This window comes from Gavialis gangeticus, unplaced genomic scaffold (genome assembly GCF_001723915.1).
Source record: "Gavialis gangeticus isolate Ggan-Ray unplaced genomic scaffold, GavGan_comp1, whole genome shotgun sequence".
NCBI classification, from domain to species: Eukaryota; Metazoa; Chordata; order Crocodylia; family Gavialidae; genus Gavialis; species Gavialis gangeticus.
In genome coordinates, this window is record NW_017729006.1 from 43,271,521 (window position 1) to 43,293,549 (window position 22,029).

The 22,029-nt window shown below is 42.4% G+C and overlaps 1 protein-coding gene across 3 annotated transcripts in view; it reads right to left on the reverse strand.

Annotated features, from left to right (window-relative positions):
• Nucleotides 1-21,703, reverse strand: part of CEP72 (centrosomal protein 72) — a 45,081-nt gene extending 23,378 nt beyond the window's left edge. For 2 of the 3 annotated variants that reach the window (XM_019509141.1, XM_019509143.1), the window contains exons 1-9: nt 21,594-21,703; nt 18,121-18,248; nt 15,013-15,205; nt 12,415-12,529; nt 11,745-11,923; nt 10,109-10,221; nt 4,958-5,009; nt 4,088-4,297; nt 998-1,302 (exon numbers count right to left, since the gene is read on the reverse strand). In XM_019509141.1, the coding sequence (XP_019364686.1) occupies nt 998-1,302; nt 4,088-4,297; nt 4,958-5,009; nt 10,109-10,221; nt 11,745-11,923; nt 12,415-12,529; nt 15,013-15,205; nt 18,121-18,248; nt 21,594-21,681 (1,383 nt within the window). In that variant the 5' untranslated portion in view covers nt 21,682-21,703. The remainder of the gene's footprint in view (nt 1-997; nt 1,303-4,087; nt 4,298-4,957; nt 5,010-10,108; nt 10,222-11,744; nt 11,924-12,414; nt 12,530-15,012; nt 15,206-18,120; nt 18,249-21,593) is intronic. The other variant, XM_019509142.1, reaches the window with a different exon arrangement.
• Nucleotides 21,704-22,029: the final 326 nt, after the last annotated feature.

A 22,029-nucleotide genomic window follows, 5' to 3' on the forward strand; every position in this document is an offset into this window, starting at 1 on the left:
CACACACACACACACACACACACTCCCCAACCACATCCCGCCACATACACCCCCTTACCACCCACACACAACATACAGTAGGACTGTATTTTGAGCTATTATGCAGTCACCTCTAGATACATTTTGTAAACACATAAATCAGTACAAAAATATTTTTAAATAAAATTAAAATAAGTTACAGTAGATTTTTTTTTTTTATGTATATGATTTGGGGTTTTTTTCCAGTTTCACGATTACAGCACCCTTCCTCCCAAAAGGACTACTTCCAGGACAAGGGGTGGGACTTCCAGTAGCAAAGATCAGTGGTTAGGGGCGGGACTTCTGGTCCCAACATGGTGACCAGGGGGTGGGGCAACTGGCAAGGGGTGAGGCTACCCATGCAGCCCTCGACAGCTCTCCTAAACTCAGTAAGCATCCCTCCGCCCACGTAATTGCCTGCCCCTGATCTTGCCTCTCCATATATTTGCCACATAAAACAAAACAATCCTATGCTTTTAGGAAGTTGAAAAGGATGTTTAGTTTAGTAGAGGCTGCTGAAAGATCCAACACATTCATGTATGGACTGCAAGGATGTTTTCTTTGTATGGTGTTCAAAAAATGAACTGGTCCAAAGAACAGACTTTTGCATCGTTATGTCACAAATATCAGGAGGGCTCACTCATAGGTCTAGGATACAACAAGGTACATGGGACCTTGCCTCACACAGTTAATGCATCACTCTCATGAGCCTCCTAACGTTTACTGCATCAATGAGAAAGTGACAATCACACCTGAACGATGGCTCCCATGTGGCAGTACCCTGGAGTACCAAACCAGACAATGGCTTATTAACAATTGCTGTGAATGTTATGAATCTCCTTCACAGCAGGATAAAAATGGCAAAACAAACTGTTCTTGGTTGGGGAGAGCAATCTTAAAAAACAAACTATTTCAACCACGCAGCCTTAATTCATCTAAGCTCCTAAAAGAAACTATGAACTTCCATTCTATCATTTACCTCTCTTATACCCACAGTTTTTCTATGTGGCCTTTTTTCTTCAGGTTCAGGTTCTTGAGAGGGAAGAAATATTCTGTCACTCTCTTCTATTGTTTCCTGTTTTGACAGAGAGGTATTAACACTGGACTGTCCATTATTCTTCTCCAAAGCTGCAGAATAAGTTTGTTTTTGAATCGGTTGGTCTCTTCCATTATGCAGTGTTCCATTGCAATATGATCCGGACACTAATAGTGTATTGTAAATCTTCTGCGCTTGTGTATGGATCTTTGAAGAGGAAATTACTGGTTCATCTATTTCCTGCGAGTCTGCAAAAGGAAAAAATGCATAGTCACTTAAACAGAATGGCCTTGTGCTTTAAAATTGACTTAAAAAAAGCACAATTAAAAAACATGAATATTAATATATTTTATGAAGGAACTGCATTTTTTCTGTTTGAACATTGGTATGGTGTTTAAAAAATTTAACTAATCATGAAAACAAGTTTGAGACTAGGATAGAAAAAACAAAATGTTTCAGGTTTGAAACAAGACTGTTTCAGGCTATGCATATATTAGAAATTTATAATATCTAATTTATAATTATATAATTGTTATATATAATTGATAATTATAATTAAAACCCTGTTAATAAAACCCTGTTAAAACTCTATAATGCTACCACCTTGGATTAAGATATGTTATTGAGAGAACAAAAAAAGTACTGTAAAAAGTATGTTATTGAATTAATTTTTTTTAAAAGGAAAACAAAAACAAAAAATCCTTGCCTCTGGTAAATAAGATAGAAGTCCCAACTTCAGTTAGAAAAACAGTAATCTCTGGTTTATTGCAAACATGATGGCAAGTCAGAAGAAGAAAAGATTTTTTTAAATAGTTGTATTATAACCATTGCCTAACAATCTTCATTACTAGCTTACTACTTTGGGGTCTTTACCACAAATGCAATTTCATGAAGATAGCATTTAAATATTTTAAAGTACAGGGTTTCATGTACATACAGTATTTTCCAGAATCAATGGAGACTGAACTTAAGTTAACCAGAAGGCCATGGCCAGATGAATGTAGCCGTGCAGTATGTGGTGCTACAGACACATCTGCAGTGCCACATAACACACATTCAGCTGTTCTCCACACTGCAAAGGAGCAGCAAGGGCTTGTTGGGGTTTTTTTGACCCCTGGATATCCAGGGGTCAAAAAATCCTGCACCAAAAAAAAAGGTGAAGTGATGCACACGGGGGCAGCACATGCTATTTGGCAACTGAGGAGAGAATTAATTTTATGAAGTACAATCCTTGTTAAAGGGTGAATCTATATAGCACTAACTGGAAAAATCCACTAGATGGTGCCATAGCCATGGACCACACTTTCCTCCAGAAAGTGTTGATGCTGCACAGAGCATCTCATCTACACTGCATTTGAGACTACGTCTTCACTGAAAAGTTTTTATACTAAGATTGTTGTCTTGGTGAAAAGCCTAAGGGAGACAGAGCACAACTTAGAGCTTATCTCAGTGTAACTAGTCAAATTGTAGTCACAGGCTGCTTCTATGGTGAAATCTACTTTTGCTTCGTTTGTTTAAGGGATGTTAAACTTACATCTATCAGCTGATCTAAAGGGCTCATAGAGGGGCCAGTACGGCCTGCTGCTGAAATCCACAGTATGGAGCCCCACTGGCAATGTGTGTCAATGGTGGGGGCTAAATATTGCTACGTTAACCCCCACAGCCGCTGCTTGCCTCACTACCACATCCAGCTTTCAAGGACCCCATGGTCTAAATCCAGCCGTGGGGACAGGGTGAATTTGACACCCCTCGCCTATCTCAGTGCTGTTTCCAGAAAAGAGACTCTCATTGTTAATATCCCAGGTCTCCAATTTATCAAAAACCCTTTGAATTTTAATTGTACCCTTCAAAATGCAGGCTACCCCTCCTGTTTTTGATCGGTAAACTCTCTTCTTGCATCTAAGTAGGAGAGTTCTGAACCCATTTCAGGACCTGTGAACCTCTGTTTGAGAATTCCTGCCATGCTGACTTTAATCTATTAACTAACTGACTTTACCTACAATTATTCAACCAATTGCCTATCTATTTGATGGCAATTTTATCTAGTCCACATTTCTCCATCTTATTTAGGGGACAGGCATAAGAGGCTGTGCCAAAAACATCTATAATAAAGTGTATATATATTTGCTCACCTCATCCCCTTTCTCAACTGCACTCCTTACCTTTCAGGAAGGAAATCAATCTGATTTGGTTTGACTTGTTTTTAATAAATCCATGTTGGATGCTTGTGATCATCCCTTCTCTTTCTAAATATTTGTAAATTTATTGTTTTGTAATGAGGTCTTGTGCGTTCCCAAGTGTTGGAGTTAGGCTGATTGATCTGTGATTCCAGGGGTCCTCCTTTTTTCCCTTTTTAAAAAGGACACTTCCCTTCTTTCATCCTCTGGGACCCTACCTGTCATCCATGCATTCATGAATATTACTGCCAGTGGCATTGAGATTTTCTTTCTGCCTGTTCCAATATCCAATACAGCCCCTAGTCTAAGATGGAGGGCTCTAAAAGAGTAGTTTAACTTATGGTAGCTGCTGCATGACTACCTATGAGTTGTCCTGTAGCCCAGAACAGCTGAATGAGAAGTCACGGTTCTTCCCCCTCCTACCCTGGGCTGCAAGGTTGGGAGAGGTCATGGGGCCACAAACACTAGTCCCATGCTGTTTCTGTGCAAGGGTGCCTTGCAGTTCCAATTATGATGCCTGCATGCCATTAGGCAAAGGTACAGGGGGAAGATGCAATGGTCCATCAACCATTTGGTCAATAAAAATGCGCACAAGATGCATATTTAAGTTGATGTTTAGGAGTTCACAGACTGAGTCAGAGTAATTGTATGCAACTTTGAAGAAAACTGTGAAATTTATTGCTTTCTTTAGTTTGATTTTCATTTTACTAAAGATTAAAAGTACTTCTAAAACAACAACAAAAGTAGTAATAGAACTGCTATAGCAATATACATACTGCTATAACCAGACATTTCCATATAAATATGCATACAAGTTTTGCACTGTTGAGGTTAGCTGAACAAGAATGGTGGTTACCTGGATGGGGCGTGAAGTTAGCACAGGCTCTGATTTTCCTGTAAGCTTCAGCCTCATCCAGAAACTTCAGATTAGGGTCTCCCTTGGGAGGATCTTGAGTCTTGTTTTCTGAAAACGTTACTTTGCTATTTTTCCTTTTCTCAAAGCCCTGCTTAATGATATTTTGTTCAACAGCTGGAGTCGGTGAACAGTAAGGTAAACTTCTATACTCTAGCATAAAAAGAGATGTTTTAGAAATTTATTTTATTTCCTTAAATTACAACATAGGAAGCAACGTGTGTGTGTGTGCGCGCATGCATGCGCATCCTGAAAGATGTAAGAAAAAGTCATTGATAAAGAATCACCAAAGCAATTTTCATTTAAAAAGTGTAGTAAATTTAATATCTGGTGGGGGTGGGGGGGAAGAGGATGAGCTAAAATTAATGACAATTGTTCGTGCTTATTCAAGAAACTGGGTGTTTATTGCTTCTCTAGCTTTTCCATACTTCTGAAAGGCAAGGGATGCTGAATCATTGCATAAGGTATGGACATGAAATGTTTTCAAATTACAGAACTAACGAGTAACTTTATTTTTTGTGATGTGTCAATTACTAACATGAAATCAATAAATCAAAAGCTAGAATCAATTATTTTATCTTAATGCTGGGTGAAACCCTTACCCTTGATTTGTCAATAAGCTTACTGTAGCCAAATACAGTAAAATTAATAGTATTGCACAAGTAGCCCATTTAAATTTGACTGGCCTATTATTGACAAATGAGGTTACAAACTACTTAACCTTTGTGTGGTTAGGACACAGAAAATTGTTTGTATAATTTAACATACACAATAAACATAAAGCACAAAGTGAATACAGAACATAATTGTTACCTTCATCAGCATCCTGAAATTTTGACATCTTTCTGTTCTCGGAACTAACATCCTAGATTTAAACATATTCATGCATAGTAAGTACAAAGCATATAGTCATCAAAAACTGTACAAGAAATGTGATGGTTATCTGTTAAAAGAGGGTTTACAAGATTTGTTTTCCTTCATTAAATCACATTAAATTGTTTTGTTTCAGCACCTGCTAATGCTAAGTTTGCAGGGCTCAAAAGTTTCTAGATAAAGTAAAAATCACTGAAAGGAGAGCTGGTTGACTTTTCCTACAGAAAAGAAAAAAAAGCTTAACCTTTGAAAATAATTTCTTCTTTATCATAAGCATCCAATATAGATTTCTCTATTTTTTCTGCTGTTTTAGGAATATCCATAGGATTGAGGATTCAGGACAGCTTGGTAATGGTGATACTTATTGAAAAATATTCTGCTTTTAAGTGTCAAGATATTTTGTATTTTTGAATTCTACCCATGTTCTGTTAGTGGTTTAAGATCCAGAGCAGTTTTTGGGATAAATTTATTTTCAAAAGTTTCTAGCCCACTTTCAAAGCAAACTCTATCACCATTTGGATCCCAAATACCAAAGACTTAAAGCTTCTCTACTTGGAGAGCTAACTGCACAGTAAACTAGGATGTGAATTTACAGTGCACTAAATACTTTGCACTAACTCCCTGTGCAGGCACTCCTACTGAGTGCTTAATGGGTGTTTAACGCAAAGCGATAAACTCAAGGACATATTGTGCTGGAGTTTATTGTTCCTGGGTGCTGCATTTATATGTGCACTTGGGACTGCAGCACACTGAGCCGGGTTGGAACAGCTCCGACTGGCAGCGGGCCTGGGGGTCAGCCTGCCAACCTGGGACTGCTCTCACATGGCTCAACGTGCTGCAGCAGGGCTGGCTGGGGCACGAGGGTGCTTCACTGGGGGGCTAATTGACAAGCAGCCCCCACACTGAAGCACCCTTGTGCCCCAGCCATCCCTGTCAGCATGTGTGCTGCTGCGCAGTAAAAAATGTCACTTCAGGATACTACTTGTATTGAAAAGTACTAACCTACGGCAGTATTTATTAGTTTATTGAGACCTAATAGGGACAAACATGTAGACACAGAAGCTTTACTGAAAGGCTAACTAGTCAGCTCTGAAATAAATGTCTCATATAGTTGCGCTCAGTGAAAAGCAGTATACTGCATTTTCACATTCAAGATGTGTGTAAAATAGTTGGAGGTGCTTACTGCACAAGTGATGTCTCCATGCGGCCCAGCAATATGGCAGGTCTTTAACTTCCTGGCATTAACTGTACATCATGCTAAAAAAAGACATATAAATCTATCTGACATATTGTACTTGGAAACATTTACTGTATTTATCTGAATCCAAGACAACTTTAAATTTAAGACGGTGCCCCAAAAGATTCTGTATGTGGAAAAATTATAAATGTGTTATAATTTTCCAGGTATAAAATCTAATTATTGCAGGCTAGTCTTAAATTTGTTTCCCCACAGCTATAGTAAGGAAAGCAGCAGCAGGGGGTCACAAGGGTAAGGAATCCAGGTAACTCCTTGCCCTCTGCCCCCCCACTTCTTCCTCCTGCAGCTTACCTACACCCCCAGTCCCCAAGCCCCACAGCCTCTACCCTAGCACCTTCTCCCACAGCCCCTGCCACTCTCTTCCCCACTGTCCCCCTCCCCACCTATGCCCTATACCCTCTGCCCCCTTCCCCTCTACTCCCTACAACCTGTGTCCCCTTTCCCCCTTCTACCATCAGACACAGCTCCAGCTCTGTTTCCTTCTGGGGCACAAAGTATATAGAGGTGCAGGCTGGAGCTGCACCAGTGCTGATTGGGCAGGGAGGAGACAGAGCCTTCAAGTGCTTTTTACCTGGGAGGGACTGATCCAGAGCCACACCTGACACTAAGGGAGGGAAGGGGACAGAGGCTGTGTGGCACAGGCAGCAGGGGGCGGCAGGCAGCTCCTGTGGCTCTGACTCCAGCCCCGATCAAGACTCACACCTGGAGTCAGAGCCAGAGCAACCACCTTCCTCCTCCTCTGCCTTGTACTCAAATCCAAGATAAGGAGATTTTTTTCTCCATGTTCAATGGGGAAAATATACCTCATCTTGGATTCAAGTAATATGGTACTTGTTGGAAGTGGTTGGTTGGTACCTCCACCTACATTCTGTCATTCCCCCTCCACTTCATGAGAGAGATGGAAAGAGAGCTTCTAAAATGATAAAGACAACAGGCAGTTCTACAGGCAGAGAAGGGTACTCATCTTACATGTCACCTTTTACAAAATATTTCACTGTTCCAATGCAGTGAAATGTTCTGAATATTTGTTGACCCTAAAATGATGCAAAATTTCAGGGGGTTACTGAAAAAGTAATTCCACTTTCATAGGCTCTGTTTTCTTCTCTGAGGTGTTTAAGGTGGGTGGCTAATCTTTCATGGTGCTAGTACAGAGAATGTGTTTGAGTCTCTGAATGAGGGCTCTCTCTCTCTGGTCATCTGCAGTCCTTGTACACAATTTGCTTGGGGCAACTGATTGATGGGAACCTTGGAAGTGGCATAAATAGTCTTTTACCCGTCTCTCTGCCTATTTATATAATTGTCACTCATTTTTGGGACGCTGCAGAGGAGCTAGAGGAATCAGGAAAACTTCGGGTTTGGCTGCTACTTTTTCATACATATTTAATGTGTGTATATATAAAGTATTAAATATAGATAACTTGTATGAGAAAAATCCTGGTTTGGATGACTTCCATTTGGCTTGATAATCAGCCTCACAGGACTGCACTTATTTCTTTAGTACAGGTTGTTGATTATTTTTGCGTACTAACAGGAAAAGCAGACGTACTGGGATTTCAACAAGTGACTGTCATCTCCGAAACAATATGTTTTATGGCACAGCACATCTGTAACCACTGGCTCTTTTCTGCTTCTCCTTGTTCTCTTTATTTCCTCCATTCACTGGGTCAGTTTTTCAGTACAACAAATCTTTGATTCTTTGAGCAGTTCCGGTGGTGCCAGTGACCTGCTACCACCATTTTTTAATTATTTAGAGAGAAGGTTCAGGCTGGATATCAGGAGACATTACTTTACAGTTAGGGCTGCCAGGCTCTGGAATGGGCTCCCAAGTGAGGTGGTGTGTTCTCTCCTACCTTGGGGGTCTTCAAGAGGAGGCTGGACAGATATTTGGCTGGGGTGATATGACCCCAGCACCTGTTCCTGCCCCAGGCAGGGGGTCAGACCTGATGATCTGTTTAGGTCCCTTCTGACCCTAAGTACTATGGTACTATGATTTAGGTACATTCGTATCTTACTTTTTTCTCCAACTTCTCTTTTGAGAATTAGTATGAGTCTCTTACTGTCTTTAAGCACAATTTTTGCCCTATAATTCCTGGATTGTCCCTCCTAACCTCCGCTGCTTTAAATAATAACTATCTCACAAAAAAAACTTAGATGTGACTTTGAGGTTAAGAAACTTGGGTATTTCTAACCTGAAAAATGAAGGCCTGACTGTAGTATGGATGGGCTTTAATCTAAAGCCTATATCAGCCACTGGAGTACATCAACTTTTGGGGGGCTTGAGCTACTTACTCAGATTACTGGCCCATACTCCATAGCTCTACTGCAACTGGAATCTCTGCTAGCCAAATTAATGCTAGGAAGGGAAAACCTCTCTGTGCTACAAACACATTAATTTTGCTAGAGATATAAAAAACTTGGTTTCTGTCAGCACATGAAAGGAAGCCAACTGTACCACAGAGAGCCCTCTGAAAACACCCAGCCTCCAGACCTATCTCATTTAAATCTGGTATCAGTCATCCTAGGGATACTGCTTGTTTAAAAAAATGTAAAGCAAGAACAAAAGGTTGTGGTATTCAATGATCCAAATAATAATGGGTTTTGGCAATACTCAGAACCTTGAATAGCACACAGTTTCTACCACTAGCAACTGGCAGTTAGCAATGTCTCTAAAAGTACAAAAGTGATATGGCCCTTGTGCTGAACCTGGAATATAGCCTGCACTAATCTCTTTCCCCACGCAGTAATATGTATTTAGAAGAAATGGCTATGCCAAAGTTGAAGTGCTTTTGGTTTAAAAGGAACAGTTATTCTCCATGAACGGAAGCTAGGCTTTAGAACTTGCTCTCCTCTTGACCCAGAAGAGCGTGGAGTTGTTGACCTTTAAGCTTACTAGAAAGAAGCCTAAGTGGGAACATTAGATCTGTTTGTATTGATTTTATTTTTTAAGAGTTGTCAAAGGCACTAATGATAAGAAATTTTAAAATGATTATAGGAGCTGTGGCTCCAAGCATTAACAATTATACTGCCTGCATTTTGGCAGCTATCAGTTGAGTGCTAACTTGGCATCAAAACCAACCTGCACACTGATAATTGAATGAATTAATGGTTTATTGCTTTGGTTTTTCATTTGCATCCGCCCAGTACTGCCAAAGATTTTTTTTTTTTTATCTGTCAAGCACTGAACCAGCCAAGCAATAAAAGCAGAGCTCCATTCTGTACTTTGTTTTACTTTCTCTAAAATTAACTGGTCCAAAATGCAAAGGGAGTGTCAAAATTTCCAATTTTTCTACCACTGACGCAGCTCTACGGGTGGCAGCATTATTAGGCATGTTAGATTAACTATCTCACCATGTACAGAGTAGGTCTTAATGAGATCACAATTAAAACAGTGGCAGCTACCAGAAGTGTGTCATCAGCACAAGAGTCACCAATCCTGTTTCTGCCGAGGGAGCTGAACTGATGGTAGCAACAGGAATAAGTTTTATTATCTGGTAAAGACAAGGACAAAGTAATAAGGAAAGAGAGATAACAGAGGTGAAGACAGGGGTAGACTGATAACATGGATCAAGATTCTTCTCACACCAGTACAACATATCTTGTTTGGAACCTCAGGAGCACACCAGGTCACAATATAAGCCAATATTATCAACTGCACTAAGGCCAATATACCAGGCAAGGACTAGGTTCAGACATTCAAGAGCATGTCCCTTATACCCAAAGGATACACATACACATAAGATTGCACCTAAGTATTTATAGTGTTTTTGCCTGAAACCTCTATAGTATCTGTATGCCAGACAATACTGGAAGGCAATTCAACATGTTTTAGTAACCTTTTTTACCACAGGCATATTTGCTTGTTGTTGCTTCCATGTTTGTCGGCTGCTGGGTCTAACATCAGGCTTCTGATTCCTGATAAGGTCCTTATCATCAATTTCACGGATGCCTTAGGAAATAATAGATTTCATTAAAATTTTAGAATTTTCATAAAAATGTTACACTACAGTTTAACAGCATTGCAATATAATAAGCTATACACATTGTTGTAAAACATTGTAAAATTTTACGGCAGTTTATCTGCAGTCTCACTGCAGTCTGTACCTGACTGGCTTTTATATATTTCAGTGTTTTGATATTTTAATAAAAATACTGAAAGGATTCAATTTGTGTAGTATTTCAAAAACACAATTAACAAAAACTTTTCTTCCCCATCTTTGACATGGAACTGTCCCTAGAGGGCAGCAGTGTGCAAAGAATTCCTTGACAGCACTTCAATTCATACAAGGAATTGGAGGAAAGGTAACGAAAATGGAAAAAGAGGAGTCAGTATACGGTACGCCTGGATTTTTGAAGTTCTACTAGTCTGAGAAATCAAATCTCCTAGTACTTCCAAAGGGGTCACATCCACCATATTCACACTGAAAGAAAAATGCAGAGCCAGTGATAGCTACTTTGGACAGTAGCTATCCAACATATAGGAACAGCCCAAGTTGAAAGTGAAAGGGCCTGGAGTTCTTAGGATTTCTGGAAAAAGATATCATTTTCTCTCACGTGTAGAATGCCTACACTTAAAATATGCTCCTTGTTTTTTGGGAAGGCAGAATAAAGTGAGAAAAGATTTTTCCCTGCAGCATAGAACAGGGTCAGAGCCTAATCTTTAGCTGACTTGCCCCCCTTTTCCTGCTTAACTAAAAGCTGAAACCCTAGCTGCTATTGAAGATTGGTTTCCATGGGTGGATCTATGATCTTTGAAAAGAGCCAAGTCTCTCGGGCTGCGAAAAAGGAGATGAGAGACAAGGAACAGCTAGCAGACAACAACATTTCCCTAAGAAGGGCTAACTTAGTTAGTGGAACAGCAAGACTATTAAAAAGGAGAGACAATTGTTAACACCTGTGGAGTGAAGAACAATAAACCATTAAGTCAACTGACTCCTACAGCTGCCTGAACAGTAATGCCGCTGCTCCTGCTCTACAAAGCAAGAATGCATCTTTTCTGGGCAGAAAATCAGCTTTCCTGCTTAAGACGGGCACCCCAATTTTGTGGGGCTTATTTTTTGGGAACAGGTATGTGTGGTATGGGCATAAACAGGGTATTAATATTCCATGAAGGAAAAATATTACAAAGGGCCTTTACAAAGTATTTAGTCTATGATTTTTAGACTGAGTATTCTGCAAATTTTCTACTGGGGGTGTGTCAGGAGACAGCAGAAGTTTTATTAATTTTTAAAGCAGTCTTCAATCAAATATGGAATACTGATAGCATGCCAATCTGGTTTAGAAATGTGTGTTGCTTCCATGTAAGCAAAGTAGGTGGAGTGTATTAAATTCTAATCCAATGAATTTTGAAAATACTGGAAAAGACATAGAGAAGTTAGGGCCTTTAAATATTGAAAAACATCGTGTTCAACTACTCAGTAAATATGAAAATTTTTATGGGGGAGGAAAGACTGCAAAAGTAAATCAACATACTTTGTAAAGTGTGAAGTTCAACTTCAGGGTCCTTCTTAGCAGATCCTGTTATTCCAGGAGGTTTACTCAAGTCCCATTCACACTTTGCAATTAAGTTTAGTACTGCTTCATCTTCTTCATCCAGCACTGAACACTTTTTTGACATGGAATTAATGTACTGTACCCTTGCTGGGCCAGGTCTGTTAAAGAAAAAGATGCTGTAAAACTTCTTCACTTTACTTTGATGGTTTGGCATTTAGCACGACTTCTTTTTAAATTAGGTAATGGACAAGTCATTTCTTTACTAGGTTAAAAAAAACCCATCATACAAGGTACTGGATTATAGGAAACACCTTGTTGTGAGTCACTTACTAGACTGGAACTCAGGAGACTGACTTTCAATTCCTAGTTCTACCCAAGATTTTCTATATAAGCTCAGGCAAATTGGTTGATCACTTTGCCCCAGCTTTCTATCTACAAAATGAGGATTATGCTACTTTACTATTACTTTTGCCAGAATTCTCTTTCAGAACCCACCTTCAATTCCACTAACTCATACTATAATAATAGTTTTTATTGAAGGAAGAAAATGCATTAAAGCAAGAGTCAGGAACCTATGACCCACAGGCCAGATATGCCCTGGATTCTTGCCTGGTTCTAGATCCAAATCCTTATGTTCATTTGTTCATACCTTTCTATTTCATTCCCTCTTGCTGCCGGTGAAGAATTTTTTAGCTCATATGCATGATCTGTAGCAAAATGCAACAGCGATGCTTTTCGTTCGCTGTCTCTCACTGGCCGGTCATCTAGAAAAATAATCCCCACAAAACAGAATCTGTTTCACTAATGTTTTCATTAGGGCATATAACTGAAGGAATTGGAACAGCTCTGCAGAACTTCTAAAGTATTAAGTTAAAAACCAGCTTTAAGTGATACACAGAAAAGGTAGGAATTTTACTGAATCAGAATTAAGGATTAAGGTAAAAAAAGACAAAGTTTAAATTCTTACTTTTGTGAATACCAGCACTAGCAAAAACAAGTGCCTGAACTTAGGCTAATATTTTTAGAACAGAGCTGTCCAATTGGTGGTCCATGGGTTGTGTGTTGCCTGCGAGGGATTAAGTTGCAGCCCCTGGGCCCAGCTGCCACTTTCCCATTTGATCCAGCTGCAACAGTGGCCAGAGTCTCCAGGCTCCCCCTTGACTTCTGCTTCCTGCCTGCACCTCAGGGATTGAGGCACAGTGCAGAGTGGTTTGGCATACTGAAGGTAAACCTGGGTGTGTGGGGCAGTAGTAAGTAGAAGAGGTGGGTGTAGTGCCAACTAAGGGAGCGTCTGCCAAGGCTCACAGTACTACAATCGGGCATACCCATGAGACATACCCATGAGGGAACATAGTGCAGTAGTCAGAGGGGCATCCATGTGGCTGCACACTGCAGCAGCGGGGGGCATTTGTGGTGTAGTGGTGGCTTAGAAGTGAGGCCTACCATGGTGTAGTGGTGTGGCCTACCAGGCATTTGGTTGCTGGTGGCTTAGAAACTGGACGACCCTTTTCTTAGATGATACTGCACCACCATCATTGTAGGGTGGGGAAAATATATTTTGGTGTCTTTTTTTTAAAATTTGGATACTAAAGAGGGATGTACTATTTCTGGATTTATTTTTGGGAAACATTTACCTTCATCTGAATCCTACATCAGAATAGCATGATTTTCTTGGTCCTGATAGTAATTTTTGGAAGGCTATAGAGAGCAGCAGGTCAGCAACTGTTGATTTACCTGGGCAGGTCTTTGTTTTTTGGACCTACCCAGGATATAAGGCAGCCAGGAAATGAAGCTTGGGAATAGCCAAGTCTGGAGAAAAGGTTTTCTGCTGGGGTTTACATCATGGAAATTTGGAACTGCCTCTTTGTTAATAAAATCAGAGCCCAAGAAAAGTGACTTTCTGGTAAAATCCCACTGCCATTAAATTCAAGGGCAAAAATTCTACTGACTCCAGTGGGGCCAGGATTTCTCGCTTCAGCTTTAAAATGTACTTTATACTTGAAAACAGATGATGATTCTACTCACACAGACATAAGTGAGTAAATTGCCTGCTATGAAAATCTGCTTTGAAGTCTGCTCAGAAAGGAAAACTGCATCTATAAAAACAATGCATGGATAAAATTTGGACAATTAACTAGTGAACAAATAAGAGACAACTAGTGGCAATAAAAGGGAGGGATAGACTAGCATGTACTTTTTTCTTCCAATAAACCTTTTGTTGGAGTAATTTAGTTGGACATCCTCAGTGTTCCCCTTCTTAGGATCCTCATATCTTTACTTTAGTGAAAACAATGTATTGGTAGCAGAAGACAAACTTTTTCTGTTGAAAATAGTTCATTGTTCTTAATTTAGCAAGGGGAAAAGAATCATCAGGTGATTTTTTTTTTTTTTTTTTTAAAGTAGTTAGCTCTGTGAACCTATCCAACAATTATACCCAAAAGAGAAACTGGCACAGTTTCCTAAATAGGGCAGGATATGTCTTTCTTTCCTAAGTACCCACTAGTCACATAGGTTCAGCTGTTGGCACAGGCTTGTTATCAAGAAGCCTGAAATCCAAATACATGCAAGAAAGGAAATGATTAAGATTTTGTATCGAAGCATTTATGTATACACTTAATTTGTAAGCTAGTTCTGTGCATATCTGTGCATCTAATAAATCAAATTATAGATTCATAAAAATGCAAGTGTAAATACAGAACAAAACATTTCAGGGTGTTTACTCAGAACTCTTGCTGAAAACATCTTTACTCAGATAAATCATTTGGCACTTTCAACGCACAGATAATAAAATAGGGAGGCAGTCTCTATAGCCCTTAGACTTGGCCTTGTTCTACTACCTACTACCACTATAGTCAATAGTAAGAACTCCATTGACTCCATTGGATTACTGTTACGCCAATACAGAGCATCTCTCAAAATCACTCTAAGTCTGTAAAACTATTTGATACTCATAGGTCATTTATAATTTGATTTTTGAATGATCTGTTGTTATTAAATAACATCCCATACATCTATAATAAGGGACTTTTGAGCACATTGTCTTCACAATTTCCATTACCTTTTATGTGTCTGCAACAGCTAGCATACCTGTTGATCATTGGCACTAGCTGTGGCATGCTTCCTAGCATGCACTTTGCCGTTCATGTATATATTTTTAAAACAAAAAGTTATTTTCATAAAAAGTGTCTAACACTTTTATGTAAAAACAAAATATTTTGAGCAATATCCTGTTCTGTTTTCTACGTACCTAATCGCCTCAGGTTAGGCAGCATGTGCACAACAAAAAGACGATAATCTGATTCATTTTTAATAACAGGGTTCAATCGAAGGTCCACTTCCTTGAGTGTAGTTAAGCTATGAAGTCGGAATACTTCTGAAAGTGATGTGATTTGATTGTAGTAGAGATTAAGCTTTTCTAAAAATGTTAGGTATTGAATCCCCTGTTAACAGATACAAAATAGAAACCAAATAAGGTTGTACTTTGTTTTCATGGTGAAATGCCTGAGGTCCCTGAGGGAAATCCAAACCAGGCGGCCCAAAGCTGAAAGCTGTTACCACTTGACTTAGTAGCTATTCAGTGGTTTCTGTAAAATGACTTGCTGGTCTCAATCCAAGATCCAGTTCACATATTCACAATTTTAAAAGACTTCCCAAACCCATGCAAACTATAAGTGATATTATCAAATTTTCCTTCGGGCTTTATCAGACACTTAAACAATTTTCCTGCAGAAAAGGGTTGCATCTCAGAGACAGCAAAATATGGGGAATGACTGAACTGTTACTGTTCATGCCATACAATCTTCATAAAGATAGAATCCTTCCATCTTCTGGGGACATCTTTAAACATTTTTAAGTTAAAATATTTGTTAAACAAAATGAACTAGTTTAAAAGTGGTAAGATTTAAATATGAATTAAGGATATCTTACTATTAATGTATATCAAGCTGAGCTATGCAAGGTATCAAGAAAATAGACAGGCTGTAACAAGCTCTTCTTCCTCGCCCACACCTTCAGTCTCCATTATAGGGAAGAAAGGAAAGAGCCCTTTGAGAGAGATAAGATAGGCTGGGAGGTCCCTCCTCTTAGAGAGAGATAAAGAGAAGGGTCTCAGCAATGAGGAGCAGAAGTGCTTTGACAGAGGAAGAAGACAGTCTGCCAAAAAAGGACTAGCTCAGAGTCCTGACTAAGTTTGGGAAAACCTCATTGGCTGTGTCCACATGAGAGAGAGAGTGTGTGTGTGTGTGCGTGTTGCGGTGTCTTAATGGAGTCTGCGATACCACAGAAGGCAAAAAATGTTCCCTGTGCTGCACATTTGCAGTGAGGACTCTAAATCTGAAAGGGGGAATTCCGGTATCAAAAAAAAAAAATGCACTGGAAAAAAGCAGCAAAAGGCACACTTTTGGAGCATGCCCAGAAGCAACTGGAGGCTGGATCCTCCAAGATGCTCTGGCAGCTGGCACAGAACCAGTCTGGTTTGGTGTAAAGATGTACGCCAGCAGACCAGGCTAGGCCGGCTCCATGCTGCCACATGCAGCTTCTGGGGACTCAGCCAGGGCCATGCACCACTGGGGAACTCTGCCTGCCACAAGCCATGCCCTGCTTTTATTTTTTCTGGCAAGCCGAGGCAGCATGCTGGAGCAGCAGGGGAACACAGCAGTAGAGATGCTCTGGCTGCCTGCCAGAGCATCTCCTTGGAGGACCCAGCCTCCATTTGTTTCCATGCATGCTCTGAGAGTGCGCCTTGCACCACATTTTTTCAGTGCATTTTTTCTGGATGCCAGAATTCCCCGCTATCAAATTTAGAACCCACACTACAAATATGCAGCGTATAGAATTTTGTGTATGTGATGGGCTGGGGGAGGCAGCAGGAGTGAGAGTGAGATGCGGGAAGGGAAGAAGGAAGGTGGTACTCTAAGTAGAAGCGGCTGCCAGAGCTGGGCTTAGAGCTCCCCCTGTATCCCCAGAGCAGCCTACAGAGGGAGGGTGGCCTGGAATGGAAGGGGCTTGCCCAGACCAGTTCTTCAGCACCAGTCAAGAGCTTCCCAGGAAGGGCAAGGGGATCACTGGGGTCTGGGCACAGGAAGCAGAATAGCAAGGGCTTGCACTGCTCAGAGCTACAAAGCACTGGGTGGAACAGCTGCAGCTGAACTCATGTCCTGGTGCAGGGAGGGAGTTACTGCAAGGAGGGAGTAAATGGGGATTGTGAGTGAAGGGCACTGGCAGGGCTGTGGGTTGCAAGTGAGGGGCAAGAGCATGGGGAGGGCACCAGCATATCAATGCTGCTCAGCACCACAAGGCAGCTGTGGGGACAAATGGAGCTGAACCTGCATTGCGGTGAGCAAAGAGGGCAGGAGGAACTCTGATTTCCTATGATAAAACAAGCAAAAGCCAAAATATATAGGTATTTAGAATGTATTTTATTATAATGACTGAGGCAGTAGTAGGCTTCCAAATTGTGTTAAACTTGCAAATATATCAATAAAACATTGTGCTCAACTGATACCTGTATATATAGTGACGTTTCATTTTAATCGTGGAAAAACATGGACTTCATGTTTTTTAATCGGAGAATTTGGGTTTCTTTTTAAATCAGAGAATTTTCTATTTCTTTAACAGAAAAAACTAGGATCCCTGCTGGTGAGGGAAGTCGGGGACCCAGCCAGAGAAGCCTGCCCAGGGCTGGCACTGGGGACCCAGATGGAAGGCAGACAACATGGCTGACTTCCTTGCCATTTGGAGCCAGGACATGCCCTGACAGTTCAAAGTGGGCCACCACACTGAAAACATCTTCCAGGTGATAGCTGCCCAGATGGCAGAGTGGGGGCACCAAAAGACATGGCAGCAATGCCACACAAAGGCTAACTGTGCAGCCACAGGCAGCTGGCCCAGAGGTACAGGCGGCTCTGCTGTAGTGCCCGTACCACAGCCCAGGTGGCCATGTGATCCCCGTCCAGGTCTGGCAGGCACACAGCCATGTTGCAGGTGGCAGCAGCCCCCGCTGCCAGACTGCTGCAGTGCATAGAGGATGCAGGGGTCACTCTAGGTTAGGGCTGCTGCAATAGTCCAGCTGGCAGAGGGGGCTAGTGTCCCCAAATGCCAACTGGCTGGGCCTTAGAAACTCCTGAGGGCATGTAGCTCTGAGCAGCTCAGCAGGTCAGCTTTTTGTACTGCTGTGGCCAGCACCTCCCCCTGGCCAAAGATCTGGAAGGAGTGGGGCAAGGTCAGTTTGCCCCAAGCAGCACAATTTGCCCCACACCAAAGTACACATTTAGGCACATGTGCTGAGGCACAAATCTTAAAACCTAAACTTATTTCACTGTGTTTTCCTTCAGCAAATCATAAAAAAACCACTTACCTCCAAGCTAACCAATGCATTGCGAGAGAGGTCTAGGGATTTTAGGCGAGTGAAATTTTTCAGAGCATTTCCTAGATGGGTAATCTTTTCATGATAAGTTCCAGGGAGAGACAATGACCGGACATCAGCTAGAGTAAAAAAAGAAAAATTCTGAAACGTGAATATATGTATCACTTTAAAAAAGAGAGGAAGATATGATTCCTTCTCATTTGAATATGAAATCCACCTGATATTACAGGGATATGCAATGCAAAATGTATCTCCTTAGTCTTTCTGTGCTATTAGTTGGGGGGGGGGAGGGGTGTGCACTGACAGACAGAAAGCTTTGTTACTAACAGGCAGAGATGGTATTTTGTGGCTCGTTTAGGAATAGACTTTTTTCTTAAAGCATTTGGTGTTATACTGCTTGTAGCAGCTATAAAGGGGAATGAGAGAAGCATCCCACACATGTACTACTACCCACTAGGCACAAATCATGGGGAAAGCCACACAGAAAACAACAATTTGTATTTTTCTGTTCTCAAACTGTGCAATTTATGTGAGGCCAAAGGTATAACACAAATTGTTTCCTGCGCTACAGTTATCTCTATAATGAGTTATTTAGTATACATTTTTTTTTCAACTAAGCAGACCTGTGACAGGTTATTAAGCCACTCAGAGCCCATATCCAGAAAGAGACCTGGGCCTGGTGATGCTCAATGTTTTCTATGCCACTGCATAAAGCACCCAGCTCTAGGAGGGAAATTGACAAACCAGCACCCTCCTTCCCTATACAATAAACAGTGAGTCTGGCACTTAGGAATGTATGACATGCCAAGAGACAGCAAGGGAACAGCTATTAGGAAATGGTGGAAGCAGGTATGTCTGAAACCTGGCCCTCTCCCAAGATTAGGGGCCCCTGTGGGATTGGAATTTACAGCCAGATGCTGCTTTCTGTACTTGAGTGTCTAAGCCACACCTTTTGGGCATGGGTAACTTGCTTATTCTTCTTTTGAGACATGGATGGAGGAAGAAGCGGTGCTGCCCATGTTTTATAATTAAAAGGATGACTAGTACTCCCCCAGGAAGTGGAACACCTGGGTTCAATTCCCTCCTCAGCCTGAGGGGGTTCAAACCCACACTAGGTGAGAGTGGTGTGCATGTAGTGAGGGTCTCCTCCATCTCTCCTGTTGAAGTAAGGTTACAGTGTGGAAAGAACAAAGTTCATAGGAGAAATGTAAGATTCATGAGGCCAGAGGAAGAGTAAGCAAGAGACAGCCTAATTTTGTAGCATAGAGTTGAGGGTAGACCTTAAGGGGATAGATTCTGTTTTTTGTTCCACAGCCATAAAATGTCCTTGAGTTTGAAAGAGATCTCCATCCAGGTGACTTTGCCTAATATTTCTTTCATTAATTGGCAAACAGCCTGACTTAGTTTTCCTAGTTAACAGCTGTGTTTCTCCTTTACCCTCTAGACCTCTTTTGTCCACACTGATTTTGCAGTCTTTTGCTCACCTTGCAAAACCAAAAATGACTATTCAAGGTGCAAGGACATGGAAGATCAGGCTAATTATGATATGAACCACTGCAAATATCAGATTATGTAAAGTTGTAAAGTACACAGGCATAAAATCAGTGTATGGAAAACCACATTACAACAAATCAAAAAGCGATTGGGACCTACTCAACGTAACTGTGTGCCTGCTCTCACTTCATGGTAAGCAAAAGATAAATCTATGGTAGCTTACTCTTGCTCAGCTACACCAAATTAGCATTCACTTACTGTGAGCTAGGATTACATATGCAGGCAATTATGTGGACTAGATGAGACATGGAAAATCTCAGCTACCATTTAATTTGTTTGTACATATTTTCACAGTAATCAATTTGATTTTTCTTGGACTTTGGATTAACACTAGAACAGGGCAGGCAATTATTTTGGGCGGAGGGCCACTTACTGAGTTTTGACAAGCCATCAAGGGCTACATGACAGGCAGCGAGGGCCAGATAAATATTAATTTTCTAAATTTTTTAGTATCCCCGTGGGCCAGATAGAACGGCCTTGTGGGCTGCATCTTGCCGACCCCTGCACTAGACTAAGTGAGAGCAGCGCTGACTCAAAGACTCTACTTCTGCTTGAAAACAGGATCTCTCAGCTGTTTCTATAAAAGATACAAAGCAATGATTTCTGGTTGTAAATCATGTGGAAAAGTCACCACAGTTAGCTGTGGGACAAGAAATGAGTGTAGACTAGCTCCTTAGGAAAAGCATGATAGAAAACCAAAAACCAGTTAACTGGGGTTTGCCTTGTCTAATGTCTATGCCAGGAGCCTGCTGTACATGCTTAGAAAAGCTAGAGCTCCAGGCATCATAATATACCTGGCTGAGCAAAACCAGCCCACTACCCAGTTTAGAATCAGAGATGTAAAGGTGGTCTAAAATCACCTGTCCCTTCAGACTGCAGCAAGGAAACTTGAGGTTAGATAATGGGGTAAAGTTTTTCACTAGAAGGGTAGCACAGACAATGTGTACGGGAGGCACAGGGGGGCATGTGCCCCCCCCAAGATTGGCCGGTGCCAACCGGTGCCCCCTGCCAGAAGCACCGGTAGCACTTCCAGTTTTGCTGCTGGCGCTTCCAGGGCTGGCGATCGGACACTGGCACCCCCCCTAGAGTCAGGAGACAGCAGTCGCCCATGGAGGGTAGTAAAACACTGGAACAGGTTATCCAGACAGGTTGTACGATCTCCCTCCTTGGAGGTTAAGACAAAGCCTTGGCTGAGATAATCAAGTTGGGGCTGGTCCTGCTTTGAGCAGGGGGTTGGCCTCTGTGCCCACCTGAGGTCCCTTCCAGCCCTAGTTTTCTACGATTCTGGCATGACTGGTGAACCAGCCCCCTCAGATCAGGATGCTGTCACCTTAAAAGCCCATGTCCTGTTATGATATTGATCAGACAGCTGAGATGAAGTTAAGTGACCGTGTCAAACCATGTCAACGTGCGGTCACCGGTGAAGAATCACGTCTTGGAGGGTACCCCTCCCGTGCAAGTGCGGTAGACCTCTCTCGGGCAACCCTTATTAGCTGCGACCGTGAGGAGCCATGAGGAGCAAACACGGCTGGCTACAACCACGGGTGCCCTCGCCTCGGGTAACAGGGATGGAAGAGGCCGCAGGGGGGCGTCGCGGGCCGGGCCCCTGCGCGAGTGGGGCGCTCCCCAGGGCAGGCAGATGCCGCCCCGGCCCCAGCTTTGCAGCCGCTCTCCGCCACCGGCCAGAGGCCGTTAGGGAGGCGGCTGCTGTCAATCACGGGCCCGCGTCGCTCTCATTGGCTCACGGAACCTGGCGGGTGGGAGCACCGCCTCCTGCTGCCGAGGTAACGGCTGTAACCGCCAGCTGGGGAAGAGCAGGTCCTGGTCCTTTTCCTTTTCCCTTTCCCTTCATCGGCTCCCCCTCCCCGTCCGGCCTGAAGGCGCCGCACGGCTGCGGGGCAGGAGGTTACCGAGGTTCTGGTGCCGGAGATGAACTCTCTCCCGAACGGCTTCCTCACTGAGCACCGCCATGGCTTTCAAACACTCCGCATGCGTCATATCGCGTTTACCCAGTCCGCCGACGCAATCGCTGATCCCGCAGGGGGCGGGGCGGTCATGCGCATGCGCAGGGTGTTGGGGATCTGATCATGTGGTGCTTGTCTCGGCAAGCGCCTTGCGAGGTGGGTGGATAGACGGGGTGCGGGGGTGTTTGTGCGTTGCAAGCCCTGTCCTCGTGGCCCGTGAAGTGGGGTGTGCGCTTCTCCCGCGCCTCGTGTAAGGGCGGGACCCCGGGGCGGCCAGCTTTAGCCGTGGTCGAGCCCGGCTCTGCTTCCCAGCTCCCTGTGCGAGATGCTGTGAAGGGCCCTGGGGTGGCTTCAGAGCAGGGCTCTGGTCTTTGTGGGTGGG